General features: G+C 35.0%; 2 protein-coding genes across 5 annotated transcripts in view; one reads left to right on the top strand and one right to left on the bottom strand.

Annotated features, from left to right (window-relative positions):
* Positions 1-17,845, bottom strand: part of Mhcl (Myosin heavy chain-like) — a 178,232-nt gene that overhangs the window by 130,965 nt on the left and 29,422 nt on the right. Inside the window, exon 1 of one of the 4 annotated variants that reach the window (XM_053761588.1) lies at positions 10,443-10,557. The exons of 2 other annotated variants lie outside the window; for them this stretch is intronic. The gene's annotated coding sequence lies outside the window, so the exon portion shown is untranslated. Of the gene's footprint in view, positions 1-10,385; positions 10,558-17,845 lie in introns of those variants that run through there. One more of the 4 variants, XM_053761587.2, reaches the window with a different exon arrangement.
* On the top strand, positions 13,336-16,455 carry LOC128679389 (uncharacterized). The gene is made up of 3 exons (XM_053761589.2): positions 13,336-13,600; positions 14,123-14,364; positions 14,617-16,455. Exons 1-3 carry the CDS (start codon positions 13,438-13,440, stop codon positions 15,040-15,042), a joined length of 831 nt encoding a protein of 276 aa, XP_053617564.1. The 5' UTR covers positions 13,336-13,437; the 3' UTR covers positions 15,043-16,455.

Genomic DNA, 17,845 nt, shown 5'->3' with positions numbered 1-17,845 from the left:
CTAGAGGGCTCGGACCCGACCTCATGGCAATAACAATCATGTACAAAATTTCCGGCCGGGTGGCATTTCTGCACGCACTCGCTTTGAACGTGTTAGGATAAATTGGCTTATCACGGTACTAAAGGAACATTTTAATGGGGTAAGTATAGACACGTGTCACTATCAGATGCAATTTAAGAGAATATTGAAATTCTGACCAAAGGCACAGTGCAAAGAAAAAATTGCATAAACGAATTGGCAATTGTAGTTTATAAAAACAAATAAACGTGCTTAGCGTAATCGACAGTTGTCATTGTACCTAAATGAACTGTAGAAATTCTAATTTATGACCGTGTCATGTTTAGATTAAACATGGGGCAGCTGTATCAATTAGATCGCCTACTGGCTCGAATTGTTTCATAAATTCGTACCATTTATTATTAAGCAATAAAAGCCTACATAGTGGTGGCGTAAGAAAGGTCAGTCACATCGAACCTAATATTAATCGTTTTTTTAAGGAAAGTAAAAGTCCTACTAACTTTTGTGTGGGTGTGGCGTGAATCAATTTTGCATAAGTGTAGACAATAATCTAATTCAATGAAACAGATTGCTTTTGGGCTGAGCAGATATAGATTTACATAATTTAAGTATATTCGTGCAAAGTAAAAGATTTTCATCACAATATCTTCAGAAATACTCCTCGCTAGTCTGTTAATTCGTTTATCAGTTCCGTAAATATTTGGCTTCACTATCTCCACCCGATCGTGGGAATGATGCCTACGGAGATCATCGGAGGTAAAAAATATATGATTTGAAGTAGTATTAATGAGACGATGAAAAAAAATCCCCGTAAGAAAATGAAACGAGAACTAAATGATCTCAGGGCGCTGGGCTCCGACGCTTAACGGCTACGGAAACAACGAAAAAATCGCTCGAGAAAGAGAGAGTTCAATTATTTTGATTTATCTCGATAATAATATATTTATAGTCAGCATAACCGGAGATACAGATATGGGTTTCAATAATCAAAAACATCAACACGTTGTTGAAATAAAGGTTAATACACGAGAAAGCACTCAAGCTATGTCAGTTTGTGGACAGAACCTAAACAAATAGGGTGGGTCAACAAGCGTCCATGCAAATTCGACGACATAGATGCCATCTATTCGATAATATTGAAACATTGCATAACGTTGCTCGTGTCCAATGTTACACGGAATACTACTGATAGTGAGAAACTAAATAACAATCGCTATTATTTTCCTTTTCTCCTTAAGGTTGTCAGAGAATGCTTTTAAGAAGCAAGCATAAGATCAATAAGTGTCGCTATACAAATAAACGTTTTTTTATGTCTAAGTATTTGCAAGAAAAATTCAACTGGCCCTCAGTTGAAATGTCAAATAAGTTCGTCACAGCTAACTCTACGCAGCCGTGGTGACCCGGCCGGACCTAGGAAACAAGCTAATCTATTGTTGAAAACATTGATTGGATCAGATTAGTCTCATTTTAAATATTCATTAATACCGTACATTGAGAAAAGTTCCGAAAACTAAACATAAGTTTCAACTTAGGTGATACGACTGCAGTTACAAAAAAGTTTGATATCACATTGTAATTTTGCAGACTAGTCACGAAAATGCTTAAAATCTCGTGAGACTGTGGAACTGCGCCAACAGTAATGTGCCTAGTTAGTGACTGATCAATCGTGACGGGGAACTTGCTGAGATATCGGGGTATTGCCAAACAGATGTACGATATGCAGCCAATCACTAGTCTGGCGGTAGCCCAGGAGACAATGGTTGACCAGGTGAAGTATCTTAACAGATATTTGACATATGGCCGAAATTTTGCTCTTTGCCTTATTTCGTAGCGTGTCGTTCCGCCCTAGAATAGGATCACTCCATGTACTATCTTGGATGTCGTACGACTAAGGGACACAGCCTAGGCAGCTGAAGGACCGGCATTCCCAAAGCTGGTTGACTGGTCAGGTGGGAGGACAGTTTTACAGTTGTAAAATCACAGCCGATCTTCAAAATTGTTAGATTAGTTTTTAAGATGACTCGAGCTCCGCGGCGTCACACACAACCCGGAACATGAGGAGATGAGAGAGAGATAGAACGATTTTGCCCTTTGACTAATAGAATTAATTTTTTGTATTTCTGCTTATACTAAAATACTGCATTTGGGTATTTAATAAAATAAACAGATAACTGTTCCATAATCGATGAATAAATTAATTATAAAACCATCATTTCGGTTCATATTACCTTAGTTAATGCTATATCAAATATCATGGTTAAGAAATCACAGTAACACATGAAAGACGAAGTTTACTCAATTCAATTAACAAATCGGTTACAAACGAAACCCGACCTCGCTAGAGAGGGCAGAGTAAAACAAATATGGACGTTTTGAAAATAATCTAATAAAATAAAAATGTCTATAATCGAACGGGAATCAAACCCACGCCTAACCGGGATAGTTCCCGCGGTTGCCCGCGGCTTCGCCCTCGTGAATTTATCTGTGAAAGCGGAACAGACGATTTTCTTATAAATTTTAACCCCCCTTTATAGTAATTAAAAAAAGTAGCCTATGTTTGAATGGGTTCGTTAAACATGCATGCCATATTTCATCAAAATTGGTCCAGCGTTTTAGCCGTGAAAGCGGAACAGACAGACAGATAGACAGACTTTCGCATATATACCTAATATTAGTATGGATTAATTATATACGAGATTTTAGATAGATTTATTGGTCATTTTCAATGAACTGTCCCCTCAGTAGACATTAAATTTTTGGCACTGGCCAGTTACAAATTGTTCGCTTTTGGCAATCGTCATATCAAAAGTGACGGGAAGTGGTTCAAATACCAAACAATCGAACAGTAAGGTAATACAATAGCTGAGTTTTTTATAATTATTACCAATTAGTTTGTTACAATCGTAATTCCTTACAGGTTAAACTCGCGACCGTGACGTCGCGAAGTCCGAGATTAGCGTAAAAATAATTATACATCATTACATAATATTTCATTTCAGTAAGTGGTCTAAACTAATAAAGTCTGAACAAAAAAACTTACAATTGTTATTCCATTGTTTTACTAAAGTACAGTCAAACGTATGTGAAGTTACCCTGCGTTGACCTTTATAAATTGACAACATTACTAAGCACTAACTAAGCTTGTATCGCGAGTCCGATGGACGCAAATATGGGGGCACAACACACTCAGAACCGCGGACAAGAATGGGTAATTTATTATATATATTAAGTTAAATAAAGTCCAGATTATGGACTATTGTTATAGGATAGCAAACCTCACTAAAGTCCCCCACTTTTTAATAACCTTTAAAATATGGTTAAAACCACGGCGCCAAATCTTATCAGTATTACTATAATTACTCTGAACCAACGCGCGACAGATTTCCGATCGAAATTCCAAACAGGATAACCGATTTGATATTCACTGTGACACAGAATAAGCAGAGCACAGAAGGGCCACACATCGATTATAGATTTTTAAACAAAACATAGGCTTAGTTATCAGTTCAGTATAAAAAAAATATTTTCTAATAATATTTGAAATGTAGACAAAAACGTTTGTAAAAAAATACCTGTTCCAGTTATTTTTATCTAAAGCTAATTAAATTAAAGTAGAACCCTCGATGGGCGGACAAAAGTCCCAGGTCGTACATAGATGAGGGAGATACATACAGGACATAGTAGGGGGCAGGCATACGCGATGAGAAGGCTATGGTCGGCAGTGGGCAAAAAAAGCTGAAAGAAATATCGCTGTAGCGACACTGTGTGAGCTGACAGGCATAAGTTGGGATCATTCAATTGGCGAACCATCGCATAGATAGAATAGTAGACATGGGCTCTCTCGTTACAAAGGAAAACGTGGCCGGACCACGTGGCCGAGGGATTTCGAGCCACTTTTGAGGCGGAGTACCTAAGTAAGAACTTTCGATAAAAAAAACTCTTCTGTGTCCTATTTATTTCGTATTTCTAATCTAGGGTCTAATGGATTCAACGGTCGTTTTACCACTGAATATTAATACTTCTTAGAATGTTTACGACTTATATTGAGATCACGTATGAGGTTCTAAGAAGGTACTTCGCATTGAGGTTCTTCCGTCTATAATATTTATAGTTTGATAGTAGTATAAATGTATATGAAGGAAGCCGTTGATATCATATCTATAAACAAAGCTCAACTAGTGATATAATTGCAGGATTATTCTTAATCGCCAATATTATAGAGAAGTGTTTGTAAATTTGTGTTGAAGAGGGATATCTTTTTCCAAAATTTTTTCACATATATATTATATTATTCCTGAGCGACATAGAGTACTTTTTATTATATTTCCAAGGAAGACCTGTATATTTTATGTCATTTTTCAAAAATCAATTGTATAGTAGGTCCTATATAATTATTTATAAATACCTATATAATCATGAAAAAGTACTTAGTTTTTAACCGGCAGTTTTAATTACCAGCAGCATATTTTATACACACACGTGACGATGTACGCAAAAAACACCGTAGGCCAAAGTAATAAAATAATAACGATTTTGCCACAGTTACAAGACTCAAAATGTTTAATTGGTTGTAAAATATAATGACCATCAACAACGACGACTAGCTCATTAATGTTTCGGTTCATTAGAATTTAATAGATATTTAACCAATAGTAAGTTTCAAAATTTACGAAACATTTGGTAAATTTACACAACATAATATTACAATTATTGAATTAAGATCAGTAATAACTATTTCACGAGACCGTTAATTATTTAATCATTAATACACAAACATATTTTTCCTTTGGTACAAATAAGTTTAATCGTCATCACATTTATACGTGTAGGTAAACTAACTTAAAAAAAGAAAAAATGTTTATTTTCCAAACATTGCAAAACATTTACATCACATCTACTGCGCTCCAGGTTTAGGGTTCCATTGAGAATTCCAGGGTGAAATATAGCCTAAAATCATGTTCTGATACTTAACAAAATTTCATCCAAATAGTGGCAAAGATTGGGTAAACCATTCACCATTTGTCCAAAATTTATCTTTTAAAATTGTATTAAGTTACGAAAATAGACATATTTCGTACATACGAGCTTTTAACGCACGTACACACCTACTGTTTAGCGCACGTTTTACACGTACGCGAGCGCATTTTTGTATGAAATTGTGGCCGGTTTACTGTATGATTCATTACGATATATTTTAGTGCCGGTATAAATATTCATACAACTCAATTATCCGACTTGGGGAGGGGCGGAATGGGGTGTCGACAGCACGATTTATTTGGCGTCCTACTTGGAAACGACGGACGGACAGACTCCTTCTATTATATCGTACTGTCGATTGCTTCCTTTTCGATTCACAGATGTAAAAATAAAAAAATAAGTTTGAAAGGTATTTTCACTATCCGTGACAAAATGTAACAAAGGAAGCAACATTTTTACTTGTGATTTAAGGGCGCTAGTACTTATGGTGACTTATGTTTATGAAATTAGTTACATCGGGAAAGTAAACCATTTGGACAAGAGGACTATTTGGTGCATTTAGGTAAGCAGACTATTGGAACAAATAAGATAAGGATAAGGAATGCTAATCAAACGTTACGGAAATAGAACTACATGGAATGGGAAAAATGTACAGTTTGAGAAAACATACCAAATCTATACTATTATTATAAAGAAGTAAGCGTTTGTGAGTTTGTATGTTTGAGGCGGGTAATCTCCGAAACTACCAAACCGATTTCGAAAATTCTTTCACCATTAGAAAGGTACATAATTCAAGATTGCTATAGGCTATATGTTATCTCAAAATTCCCACAGGAGCGAAGCCCCGGACAACATCCAGTATTCAATAAAGACCAACACTTATCGTGACGAAGAGGTTTAAGGGATTTAAGTGTGTAAATACATTAAAATTACTATTAATTCTAGACTCAGTTGGCATATAATAAATCAATATTTAGCAATAAAAAAATATTTCTCAAAATACAGAATAGCAATTCGTGCAACTATGACGGTAAGCATACACCAGACTGTTTTGCATAAGAACATTCGAGATGACAATAAATAGGTGTCTGAACACTAGAATATGTATGTACTGTCATACAATTATATTCAATACTGGTCGTCCTTCACACAGACTCTGCGGGGACCTAACAAATAATGTATATACGAGAATCTCAGTCGAATTTCTATAGGTATATTGATAGAATTATTGTTTTGGTTTAACTTCAAAACTATTGTTCATGTTTTATAACCATAATTAAACAAAAACTATTTAAAAGTTACATTATTTAAGATATTGATTGAAATAAATGAAATTACATTGTCCATGAAATAAAGAACACAAATTTACATACTGACAAAACATTATCACGCTATTGTTATTTCCTACATTCGAAATAATTATAATACCTACCTATATGCAATAGTTCTACATCATAATTTTATCAAGATACATAATACGGGTCGAACGTTTGGTACACTTTTTTGAAGTCAGATAAAATTATATACATAAAGCAAAATAAATAAAAATACCTAATAATAAAAAACGCCTCGCGTGTTCATCATAAAAATTCAAATCACAAAAACATACACAATATATTAGAACAATGGTGATACTTTGAAACGAGAAGCATGAAAACCGTCGGTCGTTGCGCGCACGCATCGAATCGACCAATGGGGGCTTATGTAAAAGTGTATGCCCGTGACCGCCGTTTCCGGAAAATTGTTAAACCACAAAGAAACGAGTAGTGTGTGGCCCGAATAGCAGAAATATAGGAAAAGAGTAGAAACCTTTATATTCAAAACACGAGTGTTAGCAATAAAAAATCGAAAAGAACACACCTTCGCTAATCAGAGAGGCACCAGAAGAAGGTGCAAACTAAGTCTGTAAAATTTACTGTACTTTAGAACCTATAGAAATAGATCAAAGACGAGGAAATATGGAAATGGTGAATGTGTTTAAGAGTGGCATGAACATTTTTTCGCATGAAATGTAAAACGAACTTAAACTGCGTATAAGATATAGTTTTTCCATTATTTTCAATAACTTCTGCTTTGTTTTTTCTTATTTTAAACAGAATCGTCTAAATATCAATTTTAAATTAAAATTTATGTAAATATTCTTTTAAATTGTGAATGTAACAATGTTACCTATATGCAAATGTGCATAATAGAATCACTGTATATAAATGTAATTACATATATTACATTACACAAATTAAAGAGTAAAATAACATTTTAAACATAAAGAAATGGAGTGAACGGGTGAATATGATGTTTCTTCAAATAAATAAATTAAGACGTATACAATTACATCTATTAGTAAAGACCTCAATTTGTTTAACACCTCATAATACATAAATTATTACTATTATAGTGAATATTAAATAGTAATAGGACTGTTATCCTTCTTCTAATTCAATTTATTTATTGATTCCTCAAATTTAGAACAATTTCTACAATCTGAGGTCAAAGGTTCACAAATTTAGCCAGAAGGTTCGCTGGCTACATCTCTGTACTGTTGGTATTGGGATTGAGACGATCCGAGTCCGGATGTCGACTCGATCAATCGGTTCGCATGCTTATCGATTTAAGTATCGAGTTGCGAGAAAACAAAGATGGCTCGACCCACGTTTTTTGTTTAGCACGCTTTCCAATAGACCACTTGTGTGGAAACTGTTGTTTTCATATGATTTTTACGTACTAGGCTAAATGGTAAAAAAAACTAATAACGCCAATTTTATCCCTGAAGTATGTAACGGAAATATAAATAAAATATAGCCAATATTTATCAAAATAACCTGGAATAAAAATTATAAATCACCGGTACAGACATTTAGGAGATATGCGATACACAATACAATATGAAATGTTTAAGAATGAAGACGCAATACCTAAAACCAGTTAAATTTGATTACCCTTCGATCCTGGAGATAATAAAAAAAATTGAACAACAATAGGATCGCGTTCCGATCAGGCCGTGCGAGGAACGAAGGAAGAAGAACATTAGTTCTTAGATATTTTCTCTAAATATATGTACATACGTAGTAAATATTCTACCCCGACCCAAATACATCAACCAAAGTAAGCCTTTTGTACTAGTATATTCAAATTATTCATTAGATTTCAATAACGTCGAACGACGTTTGTGTATAGAGATAATTTTATTCATAGCAGACTTGTGTGGAACTGGATGAATATGAAGTAGATGGGACATATCTCTCCTTATCATATGAGCGCGATCCCGGTTGCCTTCGCGGCTATGACACCTGGATACCCAGGGTTAGCTGAAAAACAAACTTAAAACTTTCGATGAGCCGTGGTTACGGGCAGTAGACTGAGTTAACCCTATTAATACTATTGTTATTTTTTAGCCGTCAAATACTTTTAGTCATATGACACTAACGTGTGGAGAATTCTAATCTATACTGATATTATTAATGCGGAGGTCTGTTTGTCACGATTTCATACCTAAACCGCAAGGACGATTTTGATGATTTTTATTTAGCTATAACATTAATTATTTCAATGAAATTAGGAATAGATATAGTTAACGACCCAAAGTTGACCTCCGTTGGTCGATTGACCTATGTTTGAACATTGGCTACCACGGGCGAAGCTGTGGTAAATAGATAGTTCTGAATAAAAGCACCGCCATTTTCTGGAACAGTTTCAGATTTGAACAAGAAAATCATGCATGATTGGTCCTAGTCAATGGTACATTGATGTGGAAAGAAAATAAAAATACACTATCAAACTAAAACTTCCTGAGGCGTTCTTTCTTTTTATGTCGGAAAGCATCTCACATGAATTTAACTCTTTATTGTACAATACTGCGTGTGAGTGTTAAAGACATGACAATATTAAGTGGACGAAGAAGAAACACAGAATATATCAGATTCCTGTGAGAAGAAGTAGGTAAGTTTGATAATCTTAATCTCGATACAAGATAAAATATTAATCCACATGTACATTATACAACAGATAGTCGTGGGCGGTCGTTGAGAGCGGTGAAATTTTTGAGTAAACAAAAGCGAACTCTCGTTATACTTGAACCTTCTGGTCTTTCACCTTTTACGTTTCAACCTTGTCATTTCGAACACACGGTTCACAAAATAGCTTAGAAACAACACCGACGTAATAATATTTATTATTTTTCTAATATTTTTCACAATAAAATGTATTATTTTTACTGTTATTGTTACGTGTTTTCGCACATCGATCTTATCCGAATTATAAGCTCTAACTTCGTTCTTTAGATACTTCTATATACCTATGTTTTTTATATTCTTCGCCTACAAAAATCCACGGTCGTTTTAACACATTGGACTTTTTAATACAGTAGACTTTATACAACGAAATGCCTCTCCAAATGTAGGTCCTAGAACACTTTTATCTACTTCGATCCACCTATGACGAGCTAAAACATAGTTCATTCTTTTATCGTGAATCATTACATCCCGACCATATCAAAAGTCAAAACATGTACATAAAAGATATGAATGTCCAAAACATGTCCGTAAGGATCCCTTTGAACAATCTTGTTCCATTTGCGAGTCTCGGACGAAAATAGGTTGGGTGCGAGCTAATCCAGTGCCTTATATAGACCGGATTCCGGTCATACCGAATCAGTAGACGGACGGAATCTACATTAATTTTATTATGTGAGAAAACACAGGACTGAGTGAGGAATTAAAAAGGAGAACATTACTAGAGATCATTTTGTGTACGTTGACAGAAATAATCAGTACTTAAAGAAGTATAGATTGGGTGTAGAAGAAAATGATTCGACCTCCCGTGGAAATAAACATTTGAAGCTGATAATTAGTTATGAAATCTAAACATACGGTCCGCATACTGATACTCCTCAACTCAGAGTCAACTGAGGAAAAAATCATGTTTATTTTTCAGCATTAAGAATAAACTAATAAATTGATAAATGTTAACTATGTAAAGAACAAGTATATTGTACTAAACAGAAAAAGCAAACCTAAGAGTATTGCAGTAAGAAAAAAAGTATTAGAAAAAAAAATTACAAATTACGAAATATTAACATTGGTATTTGATTTGTTGACCTACCAGTCGATAACCTATTTAAATCTATAACATATTGATCTGTCAACAGTTTGAATCCAAACCGGTAGACATACTAACGGTAACATCTAAATCTAAGCATGCTCGTTGCCCAATCAATTAGCTACTTAGACGATTTAATAACAGTGTCAAAACGCATATGTGCAATAGCCGTATAATTTCTAAGTTTCACAACGATGGTAAGCGTTAAGCTGTCATGTCCACATGTCGTCAATTTAACAGCTCAAGATCTATTTGACTTGACATCTCTTATGTCTTGTATAAGATAAACCACACACCGATTTGCACCATATAACAAAACAATTACACAAATGAAAAACAAAAATTTAAATCACCGGCACTTCACAAAGAATATAATTAATTCGAATCGAATTACGGAGATTCAAAATTCGAACGTTCGAAACGGTTGACGCGACAACGCGACGCGTGCGCAATGTTCGCTTGGCGGAATTTAACTGTCTCTCGCGCTTAGTGCGGTTTGAATCTTTGTTTATCTGCTTGGAGGTATAGTATAGTTTGAAATGCATTCTTGGGATAATATAAACTGTTTAGGTGTCAGATTGTCGAGTATAAACTATTTAAAGTGGGCAGTATTTAGGTATTTCTCAAGGGTATATCATAAGACCTTTGTCGTTTTTGCGAACCGTCGATGAGCAATGTCTGAAGAGTGAAGACAACATAAACATTACAGAGTGTTTGGTAAATGGATGCGAAGCTTTAAGCTAAAGTTAGTTTAACGTTACATCGTTACCTTTGGCGTTAACTTTAACGTGCGCAGAAACACATATCGATTTGATGTCGATTTACAACTCATAGTATTATCATTTAGCAAACTGTTTAACAACCTTTTTAAATTATCACATTAAAGTACTGAACATTTTGTATAAATAGGAATTAATTCATATCATATTTTCATTGGATAGGTACTTATAATCACCCCTAACATATTGTAAAACCAAGTCCTCTTTTGCGTCTGTCTGTTCGCGATAAACTCAAAAACGACTAAACGGAATTTCATGCAGTTTTCACCAATATAATATGGAGGGTTTAGATGTATGCTGTACTGTGTTTTTACCAGAGACAAACATATTGATTAACTTTATTGTCCATGCATTCTTTTGTTTACTATAGGATTCACAGTCCACCGAGCCTCACCCTCTGTGTTTCCACATGATATATCAATATTTTGTAGTCAATTACCACATTATTCTTATTGCTAACATTAGTATCAGATTATACTCAAGTCACCTAAAGGCATCTGATATGACTTTAACAGTATATGTAAAGTACGCATGTACACACCAGTGTTTGTCTACTCGTGTTTTATGCCGGCTACATAACATCGCAGCACTCAGATTGAAACCGCCGACGCGAAATCGTGAATATAGCGTGGCTTGTATGAGAGCTTTTATTTACTTAAATATTACTTACAAGCTTTTGCACGTGAATTTATCTGCAAAAGCGGAACAGACACAATTTTCATACAAATTTTCACCGTTGACCCGGCTTACGACACGCAAAGAAGAACATATGACGCTCTACAGTTGAATTAAGAAATAAGTCGTCAAACGATCCATAAGCAAGTATCACAATGACACATTACTTACTGAATGGACACATCGCGTCGAGAATCGCCATGGGGAGCCGACTAGACAAGCCGACAGCCACATAACATAACGCATCTTATGAAACAAACAGCTTCCTACGCACTCGCTATCCGCCGATTGAGAATTGAGAAAAGCTTGTATTTGTATTAAATTGAATGTCAAAATCTTTGAATCTACTTAAATAGTTAATTATAGATACTAATATGTAGAATGACACAAAGTAGGCAACGTGTGTAAGGTTAAAACCATAGATAAAAGAAATGTTAAAACCATAGCCGGACAGACCAGCCAGCTGGTCGGATTTGCCGGACGATACACGGATACATACAACCAAAATATTGTATGCAACAGCGACGCTCATTCGTAATCGCAAGAATTGTGCAAACTTGTGAATTCACTATTATTTAAATGAGCCGGACCAGCCGGACACTGGTTTATTTTGGCCGGACACGCAATCAAAAAGCCTAACTGTGCCCGGTTTTATCCGTACGCCTAGCAACTTGAAGGAGAATTGAATCGAAACTTCTTAGCTATGTGAATATGGAAAATGGATTCAGTTGAGTGAAACCTTCAGCTCTTTTAATTAGACTTTCTGATCGGGAGGGAAATGATTTTGTGAAAAACCAATCACGATTTAGACCTACATTCTAAGTAATATATACATCTGTGCCTACATCATTAAAATATTGCGTGTGTGTCCACTGCCCTTTATCAGTGAGAAAAAAACAAATGAATCGAACATCTGAGACCGCGGCATCTTCACACTTCAAAGATAACGTGCAAGTGAAAAACAAAATTATAAAAATACAACGAAGGCTGCCGATACGGACGGCCTGCACTAATTAGTGAAGTGAATGCGTTTAAATTTAAATCTATAAGAATTAATGCACTTATTTACGAAGCGCGATTGGAACGTGTTTATTTCAATCTTGTTTGGGCAATAGGGTCGGCGCATCGGTGCATTTTGTAAGCAGATAAAGAGGCAAGATATATTTATGATTGTACACGTGTTCAACTAACAGCACTATGTATAATATACAGTGAATAATATAATCCCATATCCTAATCCAGAAATAGTATTGAAGGCAAGATTGAAGGAAAAGTCGAAGCTCGGAGAGAGAAAGGAAAGGCACGAAGGGCATTCATAGATCTTGTAATATCTAGTTGAACTTATTTGATTAAAGAATAAAAAATATATTTATGTTTAACTAGTGTAGTATGTATTTTTTCGTCAATTTATTAAAACCGATGTATAAAACATGCAGAATGTAAACAAGTCATAAATTTATGACTTGTTTACATTCTACATGTTTTATATATACATCGGTTTTAAAAAGATTCACCATTTTTGAAAGTAAAAGTTATTTGTAACTTTTACTTTCAAAATGGTGAAACTTTTTAATCACTATAACGCCATCTATGATGCAGTAATAAAACTTTTAGTTACAAAGCAAGAACGAGAGAGTTGCGCGCCGCGACGAGAGAGCGCCATCTACTGTTGAGCTACTACTCAACAGTAGATGGCGCTTGTAATAGTTTTCCTATTCGTTCATAGATGGCGAATGGACAAAAAATACATTAAATATATCGACCAATCACAACACTCGACTCGAGAAAGAAGTTTCGCTGTGGCGTCGTATTGCGCAGCGCGTCTATTTTTGTCTCCTGATAGGTCAGTCCGACATTTTGTTTCAGTTTCCTGACGCACGCGAAAACGGGCAATATGCCTTTGCATGCCAACGGATGGTCAAATGAAGAAGACGAAAACCTTGTCGAATTAGTGCAACCTCATAGTTTTTTGTATAATGTGCTTGACCCTTCAAGGAAGAATATTTTAGCGCGAGAAGCTACATGGCAAATAATAGCGCAATCATTGTCCAAGCCAGGTAAGACAAGATTGGTTTTCAAAAGCTTTGCTGCATTATACGACCGCAATATTTGTCGCTCGGTTGGAAAAACGCCAAGTCTCTAACGTATCATAATAATAATGCAGGATTTTGCAATTTGTTATTGATTACCAAAAATAATAGTATATATTGTAATAATATGCTTGAGATGAAGTTATTCTTGTGTGTATTCGACATATTTATATTGCATATTTTACAATCAGCTGATTGAGATATGTCATCAAAATGTTGTGTAAACAAATATAATCTTCAGGTCAGTGAACCAGGATTTATTCCTAATAGTGCCATTCATTATGACTTCATTGTAAAATGACCAACCTACAGTAAATTTATGAAATAACTATATTTGTTACATTATTTATTTTACATTGACAAAATGTTAAAAATGCAAAGGCACCAAAGCAATGTGTACAATTATATGATTCAAGTGTACATATAATCGGGAAAAAATCCTAAAATATTAATTATTGAAATTGAAATAAAAACTTTTGTGAATTTCAGTTGAAGAATGCAAAAAGCGATGGCGTGGACTTCGAGACAGTTACATGAGATGTAAACGAGTTGGAGCGATGCACAAAACTAAAGTCGGCATTTTCGAGAAGCTGCATTTCCTTGACGAGTCTGCAGAGAGTGTGGAAGATAATCTGGACACTATAGAAGTGATCACGGACCAGCATGAGAAAAATAGAGTTGTTACCAAAACCGAGGAGCAAGTTATCACAGACAACCAAGAATATTATGAGGTAAGTTATCATATTGTCATTTAAAATCTTCTCTCAAAAATTGCCTTTAATATAAAAGAGGTTGAGTTCGTAGTAATGCCTAATTTTCTTCATTTTTGATATTCAACAAGAGCTGTCTACAAAATTTTATCTAAATATGAAAAAACATTAACTGTATCTTAGTTAAAACAATTAGTTCAACATAGCGCCCCATTAAACTAAAACTACTAGTAGTTAACCTCTTAAGTTAACCATATTTGTTCTCAATTTCAGATAACTGTAGTAGACGGACCACAGGAACCACAAATCAAGCCATTTATTAAAATACTGCCACGGATAGAAACTAAGGAAGAGCCTCCAAAGAAGATTAGAAAGACGGCTGGACGAAAAAAGGCTGCACCGATTCCTAAAGACATCCCACCAGTGAAAATTCTGCCCAAACCTATATTACTGAATGGTCCAAAATTACTTCGGTACGTGGAGAATCCAAAGACACCGGAGCAGAGATCTCAAGTCATAGATAAACTGATTGAAAAGGTACTCAAAGAAAACACAAATGAAATTGATGTGTTCTTTAGAAGCATGGCTGCTAGTGTGAAGAAACTACAGCCGAATTTAATACCCAAAGTCAAAATGGAAGTGTGCAATGTTATTGCAAAATACGAAATGCAGAGCTTTGAGAAAAATCCACATACTTAATGTGAAATATTGATATTTGACTAATGGATCATGCTCTGTCATTTCAACTAAAAAGGAGACTGAAAATGCTTCTTGTAAGTGCATTGCTATTAGCATTGTTTTGTGGCTCCTATAATTGTCTGTATGTAATGTGATAATGACATAATAGTAAAATATTTATTAAAGACTCACTTAAAGTGATTTAGTGCTCTGTTAATTATTATTACTTATATTTATGAAGATTACTGAATAAAACCTATGGGTGTCTTAAATAATGATTTAATTGTACCTAATTCTTATTACTTACGCTCTTCAGAGTCGGGGGGAAACTTCGGGAATTTTATAGCTATATCACATATTACATGCTTCCATGTTTAATGTTAGCCAAAAAAATAGATTTCATCATACAATAATGTTTTGTAATTGTTATGTAATGATCTTATACTTACTGAAATTGTAATCGTAAAAGTCATGTCTGATGCCTTTCGGTGACACCAGTGTTAGCAATAACACACTCGAAAAGAAAAATATTGAAATTGTGATTACACAAAAGAATTTTAAATTTGGCCCCAAATGAGGAATTCGTCCAGTCACCCTACACCAATACACGTCCAGTCACCCTACACCAATACATGACCAATAAACAGTGCACTGTCCATTATTAACAGATCGCTGAGGGACCACGACTAATTAAAATTGATGTTTCACAGTAGGGATCAATAATGGGCGAATTTAGAAAAAAAAAATATGGATCTTGTATGTATATATTATCCTAACTAATATTATAAATGCGAAAGAAAGTTTGTTACCTCTTCACGCCCTATTTATTATTGACTCAACTACTTAATCTTCTTGAAATTTTGCATACATGTAGTTTGAAGTATGGAGGCTACCTTTCATCCCGGAAAAATGAGAAATTTACGCGGGCAAAAGCTAGCATTGTATAATACCGGCTCCACACCATTGCCAAATTTTGCTGTCCTAAATTGTAGGATTATAAGGAAATAGGACGCCGGGATAGGGTAGCGAGAGTCGAAAAAGAAGAAAAACCTCACAAACCTACAATTATATTTTATCTTCGATCCGGGTTCGATCCCCCGTCGGGTCATGATGGAAAATGATCTTTTTCTGATTGGCCCGGTTCTTGGATGTTTTTCTATTTATAAGTATTTGTTATAAAATGTGGTATCGTTGTGTTAGTATCGAACTTACTTTGGGGCTAACTCAATCTGTGTGATTTGTCCTAATATGTATTTATTTATTATCTTCTGGCAGTATATTAGCACCACTATATTTAGGCGTGTACCGACGGCAGAGGGCGGGGGTGTCTAGACGACATCGGTCACTGCCCGCGCTCGCTAATTTTCAGGTACCTAGTACCAAATCACTATAAATAAAATAGCTTTAATAAATAAAATAAACTGGTAAAAATGAGACGTTGGCGCTATTCTTCTAATCCTTACTAATTCTCATCCATACGAGTACTAATAAACTATATCTACAGGATGACTTTTTATACATTGGTAATATTTTGTCTACATGCTCAGTTCATGATTCTGAACAACTTTTAGTATGGGAGTAACTCCGATATCGTGTAAAAAAATGTTCTACACAAAATTAAATACCTAATTTGTGGAAAATGTATAGATCAGCTGATTTCGGAGATACTCCCATATTAAAAAGTTGTTCAGTACCATCGACTTGAGCATGTAGAAAAAATAATGCCAATGTATAAAAAATCAACCTGTATAAACGACGGATGAGATAGAAGATTTTCATATAACTTCCCTATCCAATCCGGCTAAACTAAAGTGGTAGACGCGAAAATTTGTATGTTACCTCTTCACGCTCTATATGCTCAATCTTCTTGAAATTTTGTATACATATAGTTTAAAATATGGACATTGGGTACCTTTCATCCAGAAAAAATAACTGTTTCCGTGTGAATTTTACGCGGGCGAAGCCGAGGACAACAGCTTGTTCTTAATAAAAACTATCCTACCATACCGCGCGGTCCGATCGGATTGCGATCATATTGTTCTATAATTGTTTTCATCATCTCCAGGATCGAAGGGTTAATAAGAAGTATCCTTCGTTGCTCTAAAATACTATGGCGTTCTAAATTCTATAAGAGAGTTCGTATATATACGCTTCGAGACGACAATGCTTAATATTTAAAGGGCTGTGAAAGCCAGAGGTCATTTTAAATTCAGCCGCAGTGAACGCACTTGTATTAAAATTAAATTGATGGTTCAAATTTACCATGCAGATCAGTTTAGGTCTTTATTAAGACTGGCGGTCCGGCATCGCTCGGGTACAACCATAATAAAAAAATTGCCTATGTTATTCATGAAAGTTTCGCCTATCTCTGTGCCATATTTCATCAAAATGTTACAAACAAAAAAATTAATATTTTCACTTCAAAATAGTAAGCCCCAGGCCTATTTCCCTACACGTCATTATTGTTTTCTGTGAGCCACGTACAGTCAATAGCACAAAGATACCCAGCATAAACCTCTATGGCGCGGTAATAGCGAGTTTGCAATGAATTTGATTGTTGATGTAGTAGGTTGGTGTTCTGTTGACTGTACGACCTATGACTTAGATGCGATTTATCTACGACAAATCTTGTTTGCGCGAGATGCATTTCATGATTGAGTACAGGCGATCCAAGATGGCTCCTAAGTGGTTATTACCACCCGTCGCGTTTGCAGGGTTATCAAATCATAGCAGAAGTGAAAAGTTATTAACACGTCCTGGTTGAATTGGACAGACGTTGTTTCAGGTTGAGTTTTAGAGCATTTATATGACCGTCATTGCCATC

Source organism: Plodia interpunctella, chromosome 21 (assembly GCF_027563975.2).
Source record: "Plodia interpunctella isolate USDA-ARS_2022_Savannah chromosome 21, ilPloInte3.2, whole genome shotgun sequence".
In the NCBI taxonomy this organism is placed as follows: Eukaryota; Metazoa; Arthropoda; class Insecta; order Lepidoptera; family Pyralidae; genus Plodia; species Plodia interpunctella.
This window is presented reverse-complemented; position numbering and strand designations above follow the sequence as displayed.

Excerpts from the sequence above, each read along its gene's own strand:
- LOC128679389 (XM_053761589.2), top strand. The coding sequence starts at position 13,438 with ATGCCTTTGCATGCCAACGGATGGTCAAATGAAGAAGACGAAAACCTT. Across the intron at positions 13,601-14,122 it reads GCAATCATTGTCCAAGCCAG|TTGAAGAATGCAAAAAGCGA; the intron begins GTAAGACAAGAT and ends TGTGAATTTCAG. Across the intron at positions 14,365-14,616 it reads ACAACCAAGAATATTATGAG|ATAACTGTAGTAGACGGACC; the intron begins GTAAGTTATCAT and ends TCTCAATTTCAG.